The 19,271-nt window shown below is 33.3% G+C and overlaps 2 protein-coding genes across 4 annotated transcripts in view; one reads left to right on the top strand and one right to left on the bottom strand.

Annotated features, from left to right (window-relative positions):
- The window catches only part of LOC124538638 (probable Rho GTPase-activating protein CG5521), a 28,826-nt gene extending 20,102 nt beyond the window's left edge, over positions 1 to 8,724 (bottom strand). Inside the window, exons 1-13 of one of the 3 annotated variants that reach the window (XM_047115760.1) lie at positions 8,481 to 8,724; positions 8,014 to 8,124; positions 7,486 to 7,503; positions 6,058 to 6,229; positions 5,413 to 5,987; positions 5,043 to 5,339; positions 4,556 to 4,740; positions 3,724 to 3,876; positions 2,578 to 2,759; positions 2,063 to 2,145; positions 1,673 to 1,824; positions 538 to 709; positions 76 to 207 (exon numbers count right to left, since the gene is read on the bottom strand). In XM_047115760.1, coding sequence (XP_046971716.1) covers positions 76 to 207; positions 538 to 709; positions 1,673 to 1,824; positions 2,063 to 2,145; positions 2,578 to 2,759; positions 3,724 to 3,876; positions 4,556 to 4,740; positions 5,043 to 5,339; positions 5,413 to 5,987; positions 6,058 to 6,229; positions 7,486 to 7,503; positions 8,014 to 8,124; positions 8,481 to 8,586 — 2,338 coding nt within the window. In that variant the 5' untranslated portion in view covers positions 8,587 to 8,724. The remainder of the gene's footprint in view (positions 1 to 75; positions 208 to 537; positions 710 to 1,672; positions 1,825 to 2,062; positions 2,146 to 2,577; positions 2,760 to 3,723; positions 3,877 to 4,555; positions 4,741 to 5,042; positions 5,340 to 5,412; positions 5,988 to 6,057; positions 6,230 to 7,485; positions 7,504 to 8,013; positions 8,125 to 8,480) is intronic. The other 2 variants (XM_047115761.1, XM_047115762.1) reach the window with 2 other exon arrangements.
- Positions 8,725 to 12,880: 4,156 nt separating this feature from the next.
- Positions 12,881 to 18,841, top strand: LOC124538634. Its single transcript, XM_047115754.1, has 3 exons — positions 12,881 to 13,151; positions 17,008 to 17,104; positions 18,086 to 18,841. Exons 1-3 carry the CDS (start codon positions 13,023 to 13,025, stop codon positions 18,439 to 18,441), a joined length of 582 nt encoding a protein of 193 aa, XP_046971710.1. The 5' UTR covers positions 12,881 to 13,022; the 3' UTR covers positions 18,442 to 18,841.
- Positions 18,842 to 19,271: the final 430 nt, after the last annotated feature.

Genomic DNA, 19,271 nt, shown 5'->3' with positions numbered 1-19,271 from the left:
GGTGCACTTATTACTGAAGTTAAAAGTTTAAATTTTTAGTCCAAGATTAAAAGTGATTATACGTGTGTATATTACCTGCAGGTTGCTGTGTTTGCGCGTGCGCTGCATTTCTAGATAAATGCGGGTCACTGCGACAGCGCGCTAAGGGACGTCGCGAGCCCGCTTCCTTTCTTGGATGTGATTCGTGACTCGTCCGCGGGGATTTACCTAGATTAAGTAAACGTCAATAATTTTTATCGAATAATACAAACGTTTCAATGACGAATAATTTAGTTACATATGCCTACAGTAGGTTAAAAACACGTTTAATTTTTTAATGTCACAGAGTCAGAATCCTTTGATTCTTAGGTAAAACGGAGTTTTTATATTCGTTGCTGGAGAGTTTTATTTGGGATCTTCTGGGTATGGACTACGATTTTAACGCATTATACGTAAAAAAACAAGGTATTTAACATTACGTATTGTTGATGGTCCTATGGTAGGTATGTAACATTATGTGTGGTTAACGGATAGTAAGTGAATGAGGTGTGGGCGTACCGGGCGTGCGCGCGCCGACGCGCGCGGGGCGGCGCAGCGGCGCGGGGCGCGGCGCGGGCGCGGGCGGCACGCGGCGGCCGCGCGCGCGCCCGTCGCCCGGCGCGCTCGCCTCCGACAGCTCCAGCGAGTACACGTGCCGCGCCAGCACGCGCGTCAGCGTCTCCATTGTTTTCTGCAACGAGCCGCATGTTAACCCCGACCTTGTGGCATGTCTCACATGGATCATGCTATACTAAAATGGGTGTTCTCATTTCAAATCATTATTGACGTGACAACGTCTTATAAATTGGTTTGCCGGGTGACACTTCAAGAAACTGCGTTACGCTCCGCTCACGTTATGCGCTCACAATGAGAGCGAGTGAGAGGCACGCGTTCCTTCCACTCGGGCATGGTTAGCCCGCCTAAGAGCGAGAGAGACAGACAAAATTCAGTGCGAGATTCTTTGTATAAATTAATGTTTTAAATTGTTACTATTATTTCATCCTTCTTCCTACTATACGAATGAATATTCACATTAAAATTATTTTACCACTCAAAGTCTTTGTCTCGTAAAACTTTCGCCCGTATACCCTTTACAGGCAACAGGTAATTTTTTTTGTGAGGTTGCGTAGTCGCCCGCGGTTTCGCTCGCGTTTTATTGTGATGGTATAGTACGACACAAATTCGATGTAGCATCGGAAAATGCAATGGAATGAAAATAAAACCGATTACTGCCGATTTACACGACCAATAGAAATAGCTCCCTATCGCGTCATTCGACGCTATTTGTCGCTATAGATTCTCGCGTCAGAGAAAGCAAGTGCATGTAAATCGACGTATCAAATTGACGAATATATTAGGTCATATGATATTACAAGTTATTACATGTGTGCGAAGATCATATTCGCATGAGAAATAATTATTGATAATTTTGGGATACCCGATAGGATAGAATTTTGCCGATGTTACATCTAAGTTGTGTCGTACTATATGTGTTATGCAAAAAAGTAGCCTTTGTCCTTTTTTGGAGTCCAAATTTGCTTCTTACCAAATTTCATGAAATTTAGTTCAGCGGTTTGGTTGTGAAAGAGCGACAGACAGATAGAATTACTTTGAGAAAAAAAGAAGAATTAAAATGAGAATGTTGCATTCCTACCGCCCATTCCTTTATCAGATCTTCCCAGTGGGTGAGACGTGTCAACAGTTCCATGAAGTTCTGCCAAAGTTCCTGTTTGACAGCTACATTTAAATTGGCCTTGATCCAAGTCACGATTAACGTTTGAAATAAGGCTGGAGCGAGGAAGCCTCCTGCAACAGATAAATAATAATAAGTATGTAATTTCTCAACACGCGTTCACCCGCCACACAGCAATCTTGTTATTTAACAGTTTGAAAGGTGAGTGAACCAGTGTAGTTACAGATACATGGTAGGGAATGTTAAAAAAAAATGTTTTCAATATCTATGGGCGATTGTCCTTCAATCAGGTTCATTTGTCTGTATACTTATTAAAATAAGAAAAAAAACATAATTATGAAAAAAAGTTACCTAAAGTATCTTGTTTCCTCTTCGGTGGCACCTTTGTCAGGACCAGAGATGTTATTTGTAATAATACGAGCAACAATTGTTCCCTGTGAAATTAATTGAAAAATGTTAGCAAAACACCTTGTTAGTTAATCATACACCATATACTAATAATACTAAACATATTTATAGTGTATTTTTGTTTTTTAATAAACAAATACTACAGCATAAATATAATTTAGTTATTGTTACATACATGTAAAGAAAAAGTATTTTCTTTAATTTGAATTCCACATATGAACTGTCATCAAACGCATCATGACAACTAAATTTTGTTAGCTATAAAAAATATCGATAGAGAATTCTTAGAAAAGTAAAGAATTTTGTAATTTAGTACAAGATATGGTTAATAGTAACAAAAAAATTGTCAGAGAAACTCAATTTTGTTTTATTAACCGTGTCACTTAGTAAAAAGAATAAAATCTTATAAAACGACATTTAATAAATTAAAAAACTTATGATACAAAGCATGGCGTTACCAGGAGCCGGCGTCCATGGCGACGTGCATGACCATGTAGCGGTAGATGTTGAGCACGCGCTTGCAGGTGTCCGTCTGCTCGTCCAGCAGCTGCGGCGGGCCCAGCGCGCCCGGCGGCGCCACCGGGCTGGCGCTCGCCACGAACACGTTGGCAGCCTGCGTCATGAACACCTGCAGCACGTTCTGCGGACACGGACACACCACGACTCACTTCACCGATCGTGTTATACGGATACTATATATACCAACAACAACAACAACAACCTGTAAATTCCCACTGCTGGGCTAATCGCCTCCTCTCCCTTTGAGAAGGTTTGGAATACACATGTGGCGGAATTTCTATGAAATCTGTCACATGCAGGTTTCCTCACGATGTTTTCCTTCACCGCTGAGCACGAGATGAATTATTATAAAGACAAATTAAGCACATGAAACAGCGGTGCTTGCCTGGGTTCGAACCCGCAATCATCAGTTAAGATGCACGCGTTCTAACTACTGGGCCATCTCGACTCGACTATGTATAACAACAGTATGTAAAATTGTATTTATAATACTACACTACTCTACTATACTATATACGACTACTCGATAGTTCAAAGTATATTCGTAGTAATACTTTTCCAGATCTAAATATTGAGACCTATAAGCATGCTGTAGACACAGTAGCCTTTCTCCATACGCTATATTACATTTATATTTTTTATAAAATTTCATATATACACTTTTGTGACGTAGATTCAAAGGGAAAAAATTCTGTACTATTTAAAAATCGAATTAGCGACAAATATTGATAACAGAAATTATTTAAACAATTTCACACATAATATAAATTACATAAGTATTTAAATAGTTTTTTTTTATAGATTACATTTTTTATTGGCACAGTATATAAAATAGGTAATAGATGTAAATATACTACAACTCCTTTGTATAAGTGCCTTAGAAAAACATCACGAGAAAACCTATGTGTTGAATGATAATCTGCCACATGCGCATGCAGCAGAGTCGTGCAGCAGTGTCTTGAATACATTCCAAGCCGTATCGATTGGTTTACTCTCTAAGCTTTACTCATTAGGGGGACATCTATGGGTGTTAGTTACAGGGGGGGGGGTCCGGACGTAAGCATATGATTGTTATTAGGCAACACCTGCACGCCCGCCCGCACCATGATATTGTCTCGTCCGATGGCGCCGAGGTAGGAGTCGTTGCGCAGGCGCCGCGGCGGCGCCAGCGGCTCGCTGGCGTGGCCCAGCGCGTGCTCGTATATGCTCTCCATCAGGAACGGCGGGATTTCCGCCACCTGCCGGGACAGTTGCGAACCATCATCGAACGAAAGACTTTTACAACCAAAACTTCAGATATTCTTGGGGATGTGTTTTGTTGATATGTTAAGTCCAAAGGAGTTCCCCAGGCTCTTTCGTGCTCGATTCATAAGCAATACTACCAAACAATAGGCTCTTTGACAATGCGAAAAATACATTGTGTATTATTGTAATCAGTGTATATTATGAGTTTAAAAATGATTATTTACGAGCGTAAGTTGAAAATAATACTTAATTTATTCAAAGATCCATAAAGTAAAATGCATTTTTTTAAACGTTTGTCACGTGACACAAAACGCTCCTGATTGGCCGGGCTTATGATGAAGTCACTTTCTTGTAAGCCTACTACTACATGTACCACAGATTAAAATACAGGAATGTGACGTCACCGACCCTATTGCAGCGCCATATTGTCCAAGTAGCGTTTTCGCGCGTTATTTAAATATGGAATTTTTAATATAATATTTTTCGGCAAATATGTACTAGAAATAAAAAAAATCTACTTTTACTGAGTTCTACCTTCTACTAAATAATGTAAAATGGATTTTAAAAACCAGTCAAATAGCCTATTATCAAGTCTAGTTACTATGATAACCACTAATTAGGAATTAATGCAACTCGTCTATCAAACTTTTGAAGTCCGTTGTTTCTACTTACATTCATCTGTATCCAGTCCTTGTAAAGCGCAATGACGCGGCGTATAGCGGCGGCGTGAGAGAACGGTAGCAGGAAAGCCTGTCGTAACACTTCTATGGTGAAATCGACGTGTTCGCGCGACCAGCAGCAGAGCACGTCACGCACCACTTGCTCTGAGCTCAGCTCTTCGTAGTTTCCTGACCCTGCTGTTTATTTATAAAAAAAAAATATTAGAATTTAATTAGTTAAGTAGTATACTCTAAATAATTTTCACCCCTGTCTTCGCTCGTGTTTCTGGGATTGGTTATCAGTTGTTAAACAAAAATGGAATCCAAAGGTATCTTGGTGTTCAAATTTGATTCATAAGAAATTTCATCAAGATCCTTTTAGCGGTTTGGCCGACGAAGTGCAACAGTCAGATATAGTAGTTATTTTCGCAATCCAAATATGGTTCTATTAATCTTTGAGAATAAAATAGTATAACAAAAATGAGGTCCATAAAGTTTACCTGATTCTAAGCTTTGATGTGGTGTAATTGATGCCGAATCATGAGAGGATGCTCTACTGGAGTCCGATGGATGCCCAACCGTAAAGGATGTCTCTTCTTCGTGGTGGAGTGAGGTTGCCGGTGTTGGCGTTCCCGAGTGTGGAAGTTGGGAGCCAGTGCTAGTCATAGACGAAGGTTGGCCGCCTTCACTGCCACCAGTCTTCTTCATGAAATGGGCGTAGCTTGCTACCCATTTGATCAGCGTCACCCGACATAAGACATAATCATCTTCCAGTATATTGTGCTGTACTGGGAGCTCTGGAATACATTTTTATTATGAATAACTAGCATTCTTAATAGCCAGCATTATTTAATAATGTCAAATACGCACCTAGATTGGGTTTGTATAGCGAATTTTTATGATTAAATTGGGGGCATATTATTGGCAGATAGTATATTTTAAATTTCTCCAAGAGAAATGCAAAACTTCTCATCGATTTTGCATGTGATCTGTCTTTCCATTGTATCTTTGTCACTGACGTTGCCATTCCGTCAAGAAGTATTTCGAAGAAATACTTTGTTTCATTATCAACTAATCTTTCATTGGCACTTGCTGGTAGTAAAGGTTGAATGTCAACACTTTGGACCGGGTTGAGAGCATTCGTGTCATGGAAAATAGACGCAGAGACATTAGCTAGCTTGCCCATTATGCCCACAGGTGTTTGTTCCACGACAACTTTTTTTGTTGTGTCTAAAGTGGCATTAAAATTTGGATGTTGCATAATATCCTCCATTTTGAATTCACCTATATCATTGGATACATTTGTATCCTGGGATTTTGTTTTAAATGGCGAACCAATGGGTGGTAAACAAGAATCCGGCAATCCCGGGACAAGAGATGCAAAAATTCGATTAACTTCAGGAGGTGCATTATCACCGAGGGCTTGGTACCATAACAAAAAGTACCTGAAATAAAAAGATATATTTAATTAATTCAAATGGGAAGGTAGTACGCATTTTGTAAAACAATGAATACCTTATAGCCTCTGCTCTTAGCTTTTGGGAATTCCCACTGTGTAATAATTTTGAAAATATTCTTGTCAAAGAATGCAGTTGCCATCTTTTCCCAATGAGTTCTGGTAACAGACATAGTACTTTCTCCAATAGTGACAAGGCACCTTCCAACTCCTCCCTGCCAGCTTTGTGAACTAAAATATAAATGTAAATTAGATTTCTTGACATAAATTCTCACATACATGATATTGGTTAGAGGATAAGTATCTAAAGCGAATAGTGATTGTGTCAATAGATTTTTATGAAATTTTTAGGTGTTTACCGATGCAAAATGAACTTATACTATACCCAGTACATGCAATACAGAATACCTAAGTAAATATGTATTGTGTAAATTGTACGCATATTGTGAGATTTATGAATGAGAAACAGTGGAAAGGTATGATGACAAACATCTTAATATACTCTGATTGAATTTGGTGAATGATAATGTAATGTGGACGAATAAATCAATTATATAAATTCTATGTTTATAGTCTACTTTGAGCACGAGATGTAGATTAGAAGCACCAGATAAGCTGTGATTGTGCGAGATAAGTGAACTGTGCTAAGTCCTATGAACATACAACTAACGAATTTAAAAATATTTTTTTTGTTGATGAAGTTATTTTCGTTTATTGGGATCCACCAAATACAATGAGGGACAACTTTTGTTTTTTAATTTAAGAAGATGGTACAATGAATGTATATATATATATATATGTATTGCAAACCATTTTAATTTATTGAATACATTAAAATATTGATAATCTTGTTATATTTAAGAGAACACTCATGTAATGGTAAAATAGAAAAAGCAATTGTACATTAAATTTTCATGACAGCAATAGAATATGAAGCATGTCTCTAATATTTCCATATAAAAAATGAAAGCAGCTATTTTATACATGGCTTTATAAAGCAGTAAAATTATTGAAAAGAAATGTAAAAGTAGAGAAGTATAAAGAATGCAATACTACAATTCATCATAGCGTTTAAATTCAAATAATATTCTTTATTATACAAGCTCTTTAAGAAATTCAAAAATCATGTTACCGGATTAAATTAAGTGTCAATTACCAACAAATCTGAACGGTGATTTTATCAAGAAAAACTGATCAGTTTTTGAGCCACAGTTTTATGGCTAATTAGTATCCTGATTGAAGATGTTACGCTTACATTTTTTGCTTAATAGTGCAAATCTCTATATATTAAATGAATAATAATTAACTATTTATATATTTTAATTTAGGCATTTTACACATGATGGATCCCAATATCTCTTATACTTAAAAATAATGGCTTATTAGACTAAATGGATGAATTCTACTATTTTTAACAAGGAACCGTAACCCAAACTAGTGACTCTAAATGCTGCTTTTTACATGATATTGCAACACCCATAACTCACCTAGGTGAAACGGAAGTTCTGTATGGTAGAAAAAGAAAAAGAAAAATAAGTCAATGTGCTAACTAATATGTAGTATATAAAATTAATAGTTTCATACAAAATTTACAATATTGTTTTACATAATTGTATATTATATTATAATATACTTGACAATAATAACATACATGTCAGTTGTTCACATATATACACTTAATTTAACAGTCTAGAGAGAATAAATCTATCTGAGCGGGAATTCTAAACTATATCATTCTTTCACAAACAATAAAATATAATAAAAGGTTGTCTAAAAGATTTGTTGTCTAAAAACTTCCTTTTTTTAACTAACTACACATACTAGAGGCAGACATATATTCTAATAGCATATATTTAATATGTTTTTTTTAAACAAGAAAATAATTACTAATTCTTTAAGTACTAATAATTCACAAATCTAGTAGGAGGGTTTGCTAAACGTGGTAAATAGGTTTCAATTAATGCTTTTCACTTTTGACAGTGCATATACACTTTAAATACAGAAATAATACATACCCCTTTGTCTGAGGTTATTCTCAGCAAGTATGAAGTTGTCATATAAAATAAAATAAACGTGGCTAAAATTATTCTCGAAATAATTTTTGGCTTCATCTGAATCGAAATGTTCTGTAAAAGTAATAAACAATTAATATAAGCACATATACAAACGTCAAGTACTATTAAGAAAACATTGTGATAAAGATAACTGTTTATGTGAAATTAATTGAGAACATTTAGAATAATAGACATATATTCCATCAGTAAAACACAAATCCCGTAACAAACACATTAAGAAATTGTACTTATTTAAAGATAAGTACAAATACATCGAGAAACATCAATTACAGTTAGTCTCGACTAATTAGCATGTTGTACGCGATATAGCTTTGATTTTACTTAGTTCCAACAGTTCTTTAGTTCACAATTGTTTACAATTGATGAATGTGACGAATTACTCTAAGCTTAAAGTCAAATTTACTTGCCTAGAACAATTTTTAAATGTTTTAGTCTAGTTGTCGAATCCTTTTTCGAATCCTGTATTTTAACTGTAGATTTCTTAACATCCTGATGTGATTTCTTGGTAAACATCTCGCCGGTGTTAATGCAAGCTTATTATATAGTCGTTTTCATTATTTTAAGAAAAAATCTAATAATTTCACATTGTTTTTTTGCAAAGTTTTCACTGCACATATCTCTCATCTGTGCGTTGAGTTTTCACTTCACAAAAGTCATCACTTTTAAAATGACAAGTTGACGTAAGCTATGTTTTTTTCTTTGTTGGCAAAGATTTAATAGAGCAGGTCTTAAAATAAATCTTTTTTTATTTAATATAGAAATTGCAACAAAAATTTTTGACAAGAAAAGTAATGGTGATACAAATAATTAATATAATGAAAAATATAATGCTATATTAAAATGCTCTGCATAAAATAAGTATAAAAATTACATTCGAAAGAAAAAAGTAAGTTTTGTTTTATTTAATTTTAATAAATAAATAGGTAGCTAAAAGATAAGCATTTCATTGAGTAGTGAACTCAATGATCGTATTATACCTTTTGCACCAAAAAAACTTATATGTTTTTTTTTTTCCTATTTGAATTACTTTAAATCCTCTCTCGGATCCTAAACCGTACATATTTTCTCACAAAATATTTACTGATATTATGCTGTTGGCCGACAGGAGTAAACCTATGCGATAATTTAAATTATGATAAAATTAGTAATTACACTGTCAAATAAAGAATGAATGAGTACATAAGAGGAAGTTTGAAAGTGACACCGATAGCCGAGAAGTTATCTGGAAGGCGGCTATCATGGTATGGACATGTATTGCGGAGGAATGAGGGACATATTGTGAGGAAAGCCTTGAGCATGAATGTGGATGGATATAGAGGTAGAGGACGACCAAGAAAACGATGGATGGACTGTGTGAAAGACGATATGGTTAGAAAGAATGTTACTTGCGAGATGACGTCTGACAGAGAAGTATGGAAGGAGAAGACATGCTGCACCGACCCCAAATAAAATTGGGAAAAGGGCAGGAGCATCCTCTGTAAGGAGGATGATGAAATAACCTGAAATATTATATTATATATAATATATTAAATATTATATTATAAGCTTTATCAACATCGGCAAATGGTTTTATCTTTTTAATCGCCAATTTTTATGGAGTAGGTACGCATTCCGCTTAATAGAATTTCTCAAAAATTCAGGTTATTGAACTGGATCTATCAGTTTGGATAACTGATTTATCCAGTTCTATTTGTTTTATTTTAGATTTAAAATTATAATACCGACATAATACTCATATTATAATATTAAGTTTTCTATAAGAAAGGCTATATATATTACTCATATACAATGATATTCTAATAAACAGATATGTTATATCCATACTAAACAACAGAAAAAAGTGTGCCGCGCCGGGGACCGTTTATTTTAGTTTATTTTTACATTTCGTTAAAAGTAAAAAGGATAGCTTGATAAAAACAATAAGTAAAAGGGATAACTAGATGTTTTAATTACGCAAAACGTATTACTACGTAATTATGATGTATTATAACGTATTACTACGTCAAACAACTAAAGGCAAACGTCCCAATTAGGACGTTTTCTAGTCTTCACTTTTTGCGCGTTAATAACATATCTGTTTATTTCAACATCATTGCTCATATATGATTTTTAAATCGATTCATGATTTTATACTCTAGGGATACTTTCACATCATCTACCCCTAGGGGTTTACCTCTGAAGTTCATTTTCTTTTTACATCGAACTGAATTCTACTATTAAGATTATTATATATTATTTTATTTAGATTAAAAGTACACGTCAAAGCTAAGCGTTCATTGTCACAAGCATAATTCCATAACGGTAAGTATTAGGTTGGGGAAAAAGTCTTTTCGCATATAGTATGTATGAACTTGTAATAAAATCTCTTTGGCTATACCATTTGTATCTGGCTGGATTTGGTATTATTAAAAAGTTTTAATTTTAAAGAAGGCACTTCCAAATTCAAATTAGGAATTTGTGTGATTTTCATTTGTTTTTGTTGTTGTTAAAATGAGATCTAATTAATAAAATCTAATCTAAAGAAGAAATTCGATACATTTTAAAATTTTACTATAAAAAAGGTAAAAATTACAATATTTTAATTCAAAATTTAAAATTCGACTGTAATTTTGTGTCAAAAATCTGTATCGCTATTTAGGTAAATCGAAGAAGTTTTAAGTGCCCTATATAAATGCTACAACCAAGTATTCAAAATTTTGTTGTTATATATGTAGTTTAAATATTGTCTTAATTAATTTTATATAATAATGGTTAATCGATCTTGCTATGTCACTTAATGAAACAAATTATATAAGTGTTTTTATGTGAGTTTTAATTTTATTATACACACAAAAAGTTTTTTTTTTATATAAACTTTTAATGTATAAACCGGACAGCTTAAAATAAGTCTTTTTTTAAAGTTATTCATATCGGGATATTTACCATGTCTTTTATTTTTGTTCGGTGGAGCTCGATATTTCGACATTATCTACGAAAGTCTTGTTTACGAGACTGAGCTTAAATAAAAATATAACCATGTTAATTTAAAAAAAAGTTTTTTTTTGTTATAGAAATTATGGTTTTTGTTTTTTTTTCACTATTTACAGTCTCTATATAGCGAGTTAATGAATGTCCCATGATTAGTGCCATATCTGAAAGCATTGTCCTGGCTCAGCAAAGCGAAACTTATATATTTCAACACTATTTAACGAAGCCTGTGCTCCTTGTCTTAGATCATTCACCATGACAGCTGTAACGAGCTATGCAATAGATAACCAGCACATGATAACATGCACAAATTGCAGCGATCGGTAGGATTTTGTGAAAGTATTTTATGAAATTCTAGTTTAAGTGAAGTTACACTGGCTCGGCTTACTCGGTTTTTAAACTGGAGCACAACAATACTGAGTACTGGTACCGAGACGGGCTTGCATAAAGCCAAGAGACTCATACTTCGAAGTCTCTAGGGTAAGCCCAACTCCAGTGGAAGAATAAAAGACTATTAAACTGTAATGGTGACATTCATTTTTCACTTTTAGATATAGTTAAATCTGGGATTTTAATGCACTAGTATTCTGCTTTTGAATCTAAATGTCAAGATTATATTTTCTGCAACGGACTGTAACCGAAATGCTCATGTAAATAATAATATTTGTTTAATAGATATTGCAGATACACCCCAAGAGCCTCGGAAGCTTCAAGAGATTTTGGAGGTGAAAGTAAAAAAGAAAGTTGAAAAAAATCGTCAACAAACAGAGTCACAAGCGAGCCATTTATCGAAAATTATGAAGTGTCTTAGACTGCTTTGGTTAAAATGCAAATGATTTAAAAAATCAAAAAGACAAAGAAAGCAACTGCTAAGACCGCTAATTAAGGTCCCTCATTTTGAAAAAAAAATATTTAGTACTTACATAAATTGTTCGTAGTACGTATTTCATTTGTAGTTAACTACAAATGAAATAAACTAACCTAACCTAACCTAATTAAACCCAAATAAATAAACTTCACTATTCCAGATTTTTTAATATTTTATTCCTGTAGTATGTAGTCTCCCCCTACATATACCTTTCGAAAAGTGCCACAGGAATACATTTAAAAATGAAAAGATAAAAAATAACTGAGCATAACAGTACAATAAATTGCATAACGAAATAAAATACTCTAAATATATGCCGATATTTGAGATAAATGGACTAAGCTTTTTTATAAATATTAAAAAAACAATACAATACAAAACATATTCGACGTTGACTAGTTACATATAAATGCAAAATCTATTTGCCTTTATATACAAACCGCTGAACCGAATTTGATGAAATTTGGTATTAAGCAATTTATTTTGGTAAGAATTTGAACTCTAAGGAAGGACATAGGCTACTTTATTTGCCTAGCACATGGCAACCAAAGCCCTAAAGCCATGACAACCAAAGCCCTGAAACGCAAGCGAAGCCACGGGCGAGATCTCGTTTATCATAAATTTGACATGATATGTATTTGTTGGACTATCAAATTTAATAACTAAAGAGAACGGGTTTTAAATACCGGCTATTTCATCAAATTATAATTTGCTCTTAAAAATCTCCGCGTAGAGTTGAACGTATTTTTAACACAATTTTTTTATCGGTCTATGTTATTCTTAAAATGATTTCAGTTACAATTATTTATTATTATACATATTGTTTTATTAATAAACTTTTTGTAAAAGTTTTCAATGTTATGGGTGCGTAACCAAAAGAAGCTTCAAACAAACGAAATCCTTTATTAAAAAAAGAATATCGACTGTTTTAATTAATTAAATAGTTACCTACGACAAGTTCAACAAATGCTAAACTTGATTACGTATGATGATTTTATAGTCGCTCTTAACCTGTTCATACAAGCGCTCGTCTTGTGTTTATGATTAGATGAAAATGTTTTATTAATCGTATTTTTAAATTAAAAAGTATTGTACCTAAGTTATTAATATCAAAATGTGTACAATTCGAAGTGTTATTGTGTTGATGACGTACTTTGGGATTGTGGTGATTGCCAAAAATAGTAATAAAGATGCCATAGGATTTCCTGAAGTCGAAGAAAATCCTTTATTAGCAAATAAGCAGGTAGATAAAATATGTTTATTAAAAATAATACTCACTAGTTTTTAAAACAGTAATGTAAGAAATTCCATAAAGGATTAATAAAGGGACAGTACTTTTATATTAAGTTAAAATTCCAATATTTATCTCAATTATATATGTAATTACTTCGTAGCCTATTTTTTGTTATAACGTTTAATGTTATTATTTAAATCTAAGTCCGGTAGTAAGAAAAACGAAACTTAATCATTTTTCTAATTAATTTAGTTTTCTTGGAAATAGGACGGATAAATAATATTAAATCAACGAGTTTATATGTTTTATTTTCCTTATTCGAAAAGTAACATTGCGACGTACACACGAAAATGAATTAATAAAAAGAAATAATAAATGAGTATGTATCCTTAAAATCAGCTACAAGCCTAAATTGACGTCACTAAAAATGTTATCAAGTTCAAATAAATTTTGTGACGCGATTTGTAGAAAACCACAAACAAAAAAGCCAGACGTAAAGGTCGATTGAATATGTTTGTTAGTGTGTGTGCGTGTGTGTTTTTATATTAAGTCATATGACGGCAAAAAGTGCAATATACGAGTGTAGTGTACAAAAAGGGTGACGAGAAGTGTCAGAAGGTTATCACTTTAAGTATATCTATAAGTCTCATAATTGTTTACTGATTTATATTTTGCTATCGAGGTTATCATAAGATTTCTGTATAATTGTTTTGTACTTTTAAGTATGAGATTATTCTTGGTATTTTTTAATTTGAATCCACATTACATTAGACGTGATAAAATATTTGAATTTGTTGTAATTTTTAAAACAAAACCAGAACCTTACAAACGCGGACTTTCCTGCATCTCTAACATTCTGTGTGATATTGAGAGGAGAATTAATCGAGATTTTTAAAAAACCGTGCTGTGGACACGTTTGTTATTTAGTAAAACTTAAAGTTATTACTTAAAGTAATGTAACAGCATGTAAATGTATGTAAATTTCCCACTGCTGGGATAAGGCCTCCTCTTCCATGAAGGAGAGGGCTTGGAACATATTCCACCACGAGTTCCAATGAGGGTTGGTGGAATGCACATGTGGCAGAATTTCGATGAAATTAGACACATGCAGGTTTACTCACGATGTTTTCCTTCACCGCCGAACATGAGATAAATTATAAATACAAATTAAGCACATATATATAGTGGTGCTTGCCTGGATTTGAGCCCGCAATCATCGGTTAAGATGCACGCGTTAACCACTGGGCCATCTCAGCTCTAAAGTTATTACTTAGTTACTTAAAATGATCCCATTGCATCAAATATCATATTTATATATAAATAAATAATTAAATCATATCGATGTATAAATAAATGAGTTTTTAAAAAAATCAAGAAGTTAAATGTAAAATGTCCGTTTAAAGTTCGTAAAATAGGTATTGAAGAAATCTTTCAGACCTCGACTGAGCATTTGACAATGAACCAGTTATAAGGCTATCATAATTCATATTTATATATTACATTTAATTTTATTTCAAGAAGAATCACTGTCGCTTTATACTTCGTAGAAATTAGGGATTGAAGATATATTTATATATTTTTTCTTATTTTAACATTATAAAATTTTATTTCAACCATGGGTAAATATATAAACCTCATAAATATAGTCTATTCCATAGACAAGAAAGCCAAATAAATAACATTTGACGTGAATAAAAAATAATAAATATGTATAAGTGGAAGAATGTAACTTCCCATTTTGAGTGCATTGGAGCAACAACAACAACAGCCTGTAAATTCCCACTGCTGGGCTAAAGGCTGGGCTAAAGGAAATTTGTCACATGCAGGTTTCCTCACGATGTTTTCCTTCACCGCTGAGCACGAGATGAATTATAAAGACAAATTAAGCACATGACTCAGCGGTGCTGCCTGGATTTGAACCCGCAATCATCGGTTAAGATGCACGCGTTCTAACCACTGGGCCATCTCGACTCGCATTGGAGCATTTTTTAACAATCGCAAAACATCATCCTTATTTACCACGTCTTTTTGATTCTTTGACATTTTTCTTCAAAAAAAATGAAAAGTCTTGGTATGAATACCATTGCATATTTTTGATTTACCCATGCATTGGCAGGTGATGTATTTTATTTCTATCCTTATCTGTATTTAATTACTTTGTGCCTCAGTGCTGCATTTTAACGACGCGATATACTGATCTAATGATGAATCAATTAAGACTCGTTTCGACGGCATTGTACACGAAAACCAAATCGTACTTTACTCTTACTCTCTCACACTTAAGTACGTGTACTTGTACTCTTTTTCATGTAAATATTCTATCAAATGGTACACACACAAAAGAGTCAACAGCTGAACCTCAGAGTTATCTGACAGTTTTTCTTCTTGAATTCGCCGTTGTCGAATTTAATTTCTAAATTCAAATCTTGCTTATCATCCTGAGCTATGACCACGAAGTTTTTATTTAAAATTCAATTTCCCATAAAAGGGGTCTGGCCGCATGTTCTTTTCTGTATAAATCAAGTGGAAACTGTATCCTCTAGAGTTTAATTTTGAGATTTTTTCATGAGACTTGGTGAGAGATTAGGTATATCTTCATACTCAAGCGCGCAGGTGAAATTCAAGAATTGATTCTTGAAATTCACCTGCATGCTTGAGTGAGATTCTGATATCGTAAGAGTTCCTACTTCATAAATAACGGGCAATTTATTGTCAGATTCATCATTTTTAAAGACTGCACTATCTTTGCCTTGCCTTTAAGTGACAGCGCTACTTTTTTAGATTGGACCTTTTTGAAATTCCAAATAAATAAAAACAAAAGACAATTTATAAGTAGAATTCTATAAAACAAAATGATATATGAATACTTAAGCAACTAAGTAAGAGCGGGAGTGCACGGTTGGAGTAAACTTGATATCGTATAAAATAACTTGTGCAAAAATAAAAAGCTTACTAAGAGAGATTAATTAATCACGCCTAAAAAAGGTCACAAGAAAACATAGGTTAATAACGAATGAATAATCAAATGACCTAGATTAAACACGTAAACTTACCAGTAGCTAGCTAGGTTAAGATTGTTGCGCGATCTTAGACCTCCGATTAGTAATAAAAACGCTCTTTCAGGCAGAAGCCAGTGGATTAAAAAGTACGCTATAATTCGTGAGTAAGAGGTAGGAAAACATCGTAAGTATAAAAAGATTATACGCTCGGTTTTCATACTATAATGAATGAACGGTATCTAACGCACTTTAAATCTCTTTTTTATATTACAGCAATAAAAAAGGGCCAGGAATTCGCTAGTAAAACCAAAATTTTCAATTGGTAAAAATTTAGAAGCTAGCAAATTATAATGAATGGATAGAATCTTGTAAGAGTATGAATTGCTCAACCAAGAGTTTAATTGAATATTTAGCATCAATGGAAAATGATACGAAAACATATAATCATAATTTTAACATGCATATCTTATGATATAAGATATTTCATTAACAGGCCTATAGGGCTTTTGGTTCTATTTCTATTTAGTCCCATTAATATTAGTAAGCAAGCTCATAATAATCTACACAACAGTATCACTCATATTTGAAGTGTTTTTTTTTATATCCTTATGAGCCAAAGTTTTCATGTTAAAATTTTATTTCTTATTATTTGTTACTTTTTTGTTATTATTGCTAAATCACACAATAAATACTATATATTTTTTAAATGTAACTAGTATTATTAGTTTAAAATTTTTGTATCGTTTGATTGCAATAATTTAAAGCAATTGTGTCACATTATGATGATAATGATGTAATTTACTTACTATCTATTCAAAAGAGTCAACGATCTTTTTTCGAATTAAATTTCTGTTGTGTGTTTTCAGAATCGTGTGCCAGTTTTCATCCCGTCTATGTGTCCTGAAAATGAATTATTTTACCCTGGCGACCAAAAAGACGATTGGATCTGTGACTGTCGACCAGGTAAATGTTTTATTAGTTTTATGATTAAATGTATTTAGTTTTGTACGTTGTATTTTGTGAATGTAAAAAAATTTCGTCAGCCATCCACTGCTTAACATAGACCTCTCACAATGCTTCTTTAACTTTCGCATCTAGTTGGGTACCGCAACTTTATAAGCTCCACCTGCTTAGACAGCTACGTTACGTCTGCTAAGCTGCAGACTCAATCCATAAATTCATCGGTTCCAACAGCCTCTGCCCTTTGACGTACTGTGATTGTTCTTCGAAAATTTCTTTCTTGATTTTATGCCTCAAAACTTCTTCAATCAGATATGGAGCGAATTACGCTCCAGGCAGGATAACATATATAGTGGTATTTAACTAACATGGCTTTGTTTTTATAAATTTTGAAAATCCGTAACTGCCTTTTTGCCGGTATTTTGCGGTAGAATCTACACTCTCCCATTTGCTTTGATTATGCCCTCGAGCTCATATTCCGACGGGATGGCAAATCCGACCCAACCGGTAAGAGTTCAGGCGCTGGACCAGCGGCTTAATGTCATTTCCGAGGTACAGGAGTGCCCACAATTGCAACTTTTAGAGTAAAGGCTGTTGCTGGAATTTTCCAATAACCTTTTATTGATCTGACCTGGGGTTTGAACCTAGAGAAATATCTAACCACTCCACTACCGAGGCTATTAATTTGAACTAATAATTTATTTTTAAGTGACTTAAGAAAGTTGGCACTCCGAGATGTTGTTGCACATATAGTAGTAACAGATAATATAATATGGAATATAATAAAGTTTAAAAAATAATATAATTTAAAAATTATTAGGTGTAGCCTTTTTTGCTTTTTGCCAGCTTTTCTCCTACACTTAAGAAAACATGTGACCTTAGTATAAAAAGCTATTTTGCATATGAACAATAATGCGTTTAGAAATAATATCTTGTGTTTGAATATATGTTATATTTGTTTCTATAAATACTTCCTGTTTTCAGGTAATTTATATCATCCAAACTCAGATGCGTGTTGGCCAGCATACCAAAGAGGACCATGTGCCTATAGTGAATATTTAGTATTGCCCACGGATACAGTTATACCTGTTTGCAAGAAAAATCCTTGTATAATAGATACAATGGTTCCTTGGAAAGGAATCTGTCAAAAGTTGGGTTCAACGGTTGCTTGCGGTGTTGATAAGTTTCCAGCCGAGGCCCTGTGGGTTAACGCGACATCGCTGAATATTGAATGTTTACAAATCAACACTGAATACAGATTTAACATTGATTACGTTTACTATAAAAATGTCACGTGTTGTCCAGGATGCAAGAGGTTCATTCAAAATAAATGCCCGTGATGTATAAATATAGATATAGATAATCAAATTGTACACTTTTTATAAATAAAATATTTAACATGGAAACCTTTTGCAAATAAGCTTTTATTTAAGCCATTAAAAAAACATGACGATATAACGTCGAGTATACGTAAAGCTACTATCGATTGATTTAAACTGGTATAAAATGATTATTATCTTTGACCACCTAATAACAAGTTAAATAAGAGCTTATAGGACAGTATTTGTGTATTAATGATTTGACACGTGACATACTACAAAACTAAACTGTTGAAGCAAACGTGTAAAAGTGTTTTAAACGAAAAATATGTATAGATTACCTTGTTAAACGAATGCCAATATTATGTACGCTTTTTAAGCATTTAATATTTTAATTAATAAAATATATTGTTGATGAAAATGAATTTTATTTTATGGTTGAAACTTGAATTAATAAGGAAAACGTCATATAATGTTGTCTTAAATTTTCGCGATTATTACACATTGAAATAAAACTAGTTATAATGGAATTGAATCGCGTGTATTAATTATTTTTGACATCCCGATGTTTCGAGCACTTTACAGCGTTCGTGGTCACGGGTAGACAAACGTCGGGATGTCAAAAATAATTAATATACGCGATTCAAATCCGTTATAACTAGTTTTATTTCAATGAAAACGTCATATTTACGTAACTGGAGTAATTTTACCTAAGAATACTTAAAGATATTTTTTTAGAGGTTTACTGTTATTTGCTCTTTAGATTTACAAGAAGAGGCATATAGAGAGTATGACAAATTTTACTCAATTTTTGGCGTCATAAGTCGTAAGCTTCGAACATCTCAATTCTT

This window comes from Vanessa cardui, chromosome 20 (genome assembly GCF_905220365.1).
Source record: "Vanessa cardui chromosome 20, ilVanCard2.1, whole genome shotgun sequence".
Classification (NCBI taxonomy): domain Eukaryota; kingdom Metazoa; phylum Arthropoda; class Insecta; order Lepidoptera; family Nymphalidae; genus Vanessa; species Vanessa cardui.
This window is presented reverse-complemented; position numbering and strand designations above follow the sequence as displayed.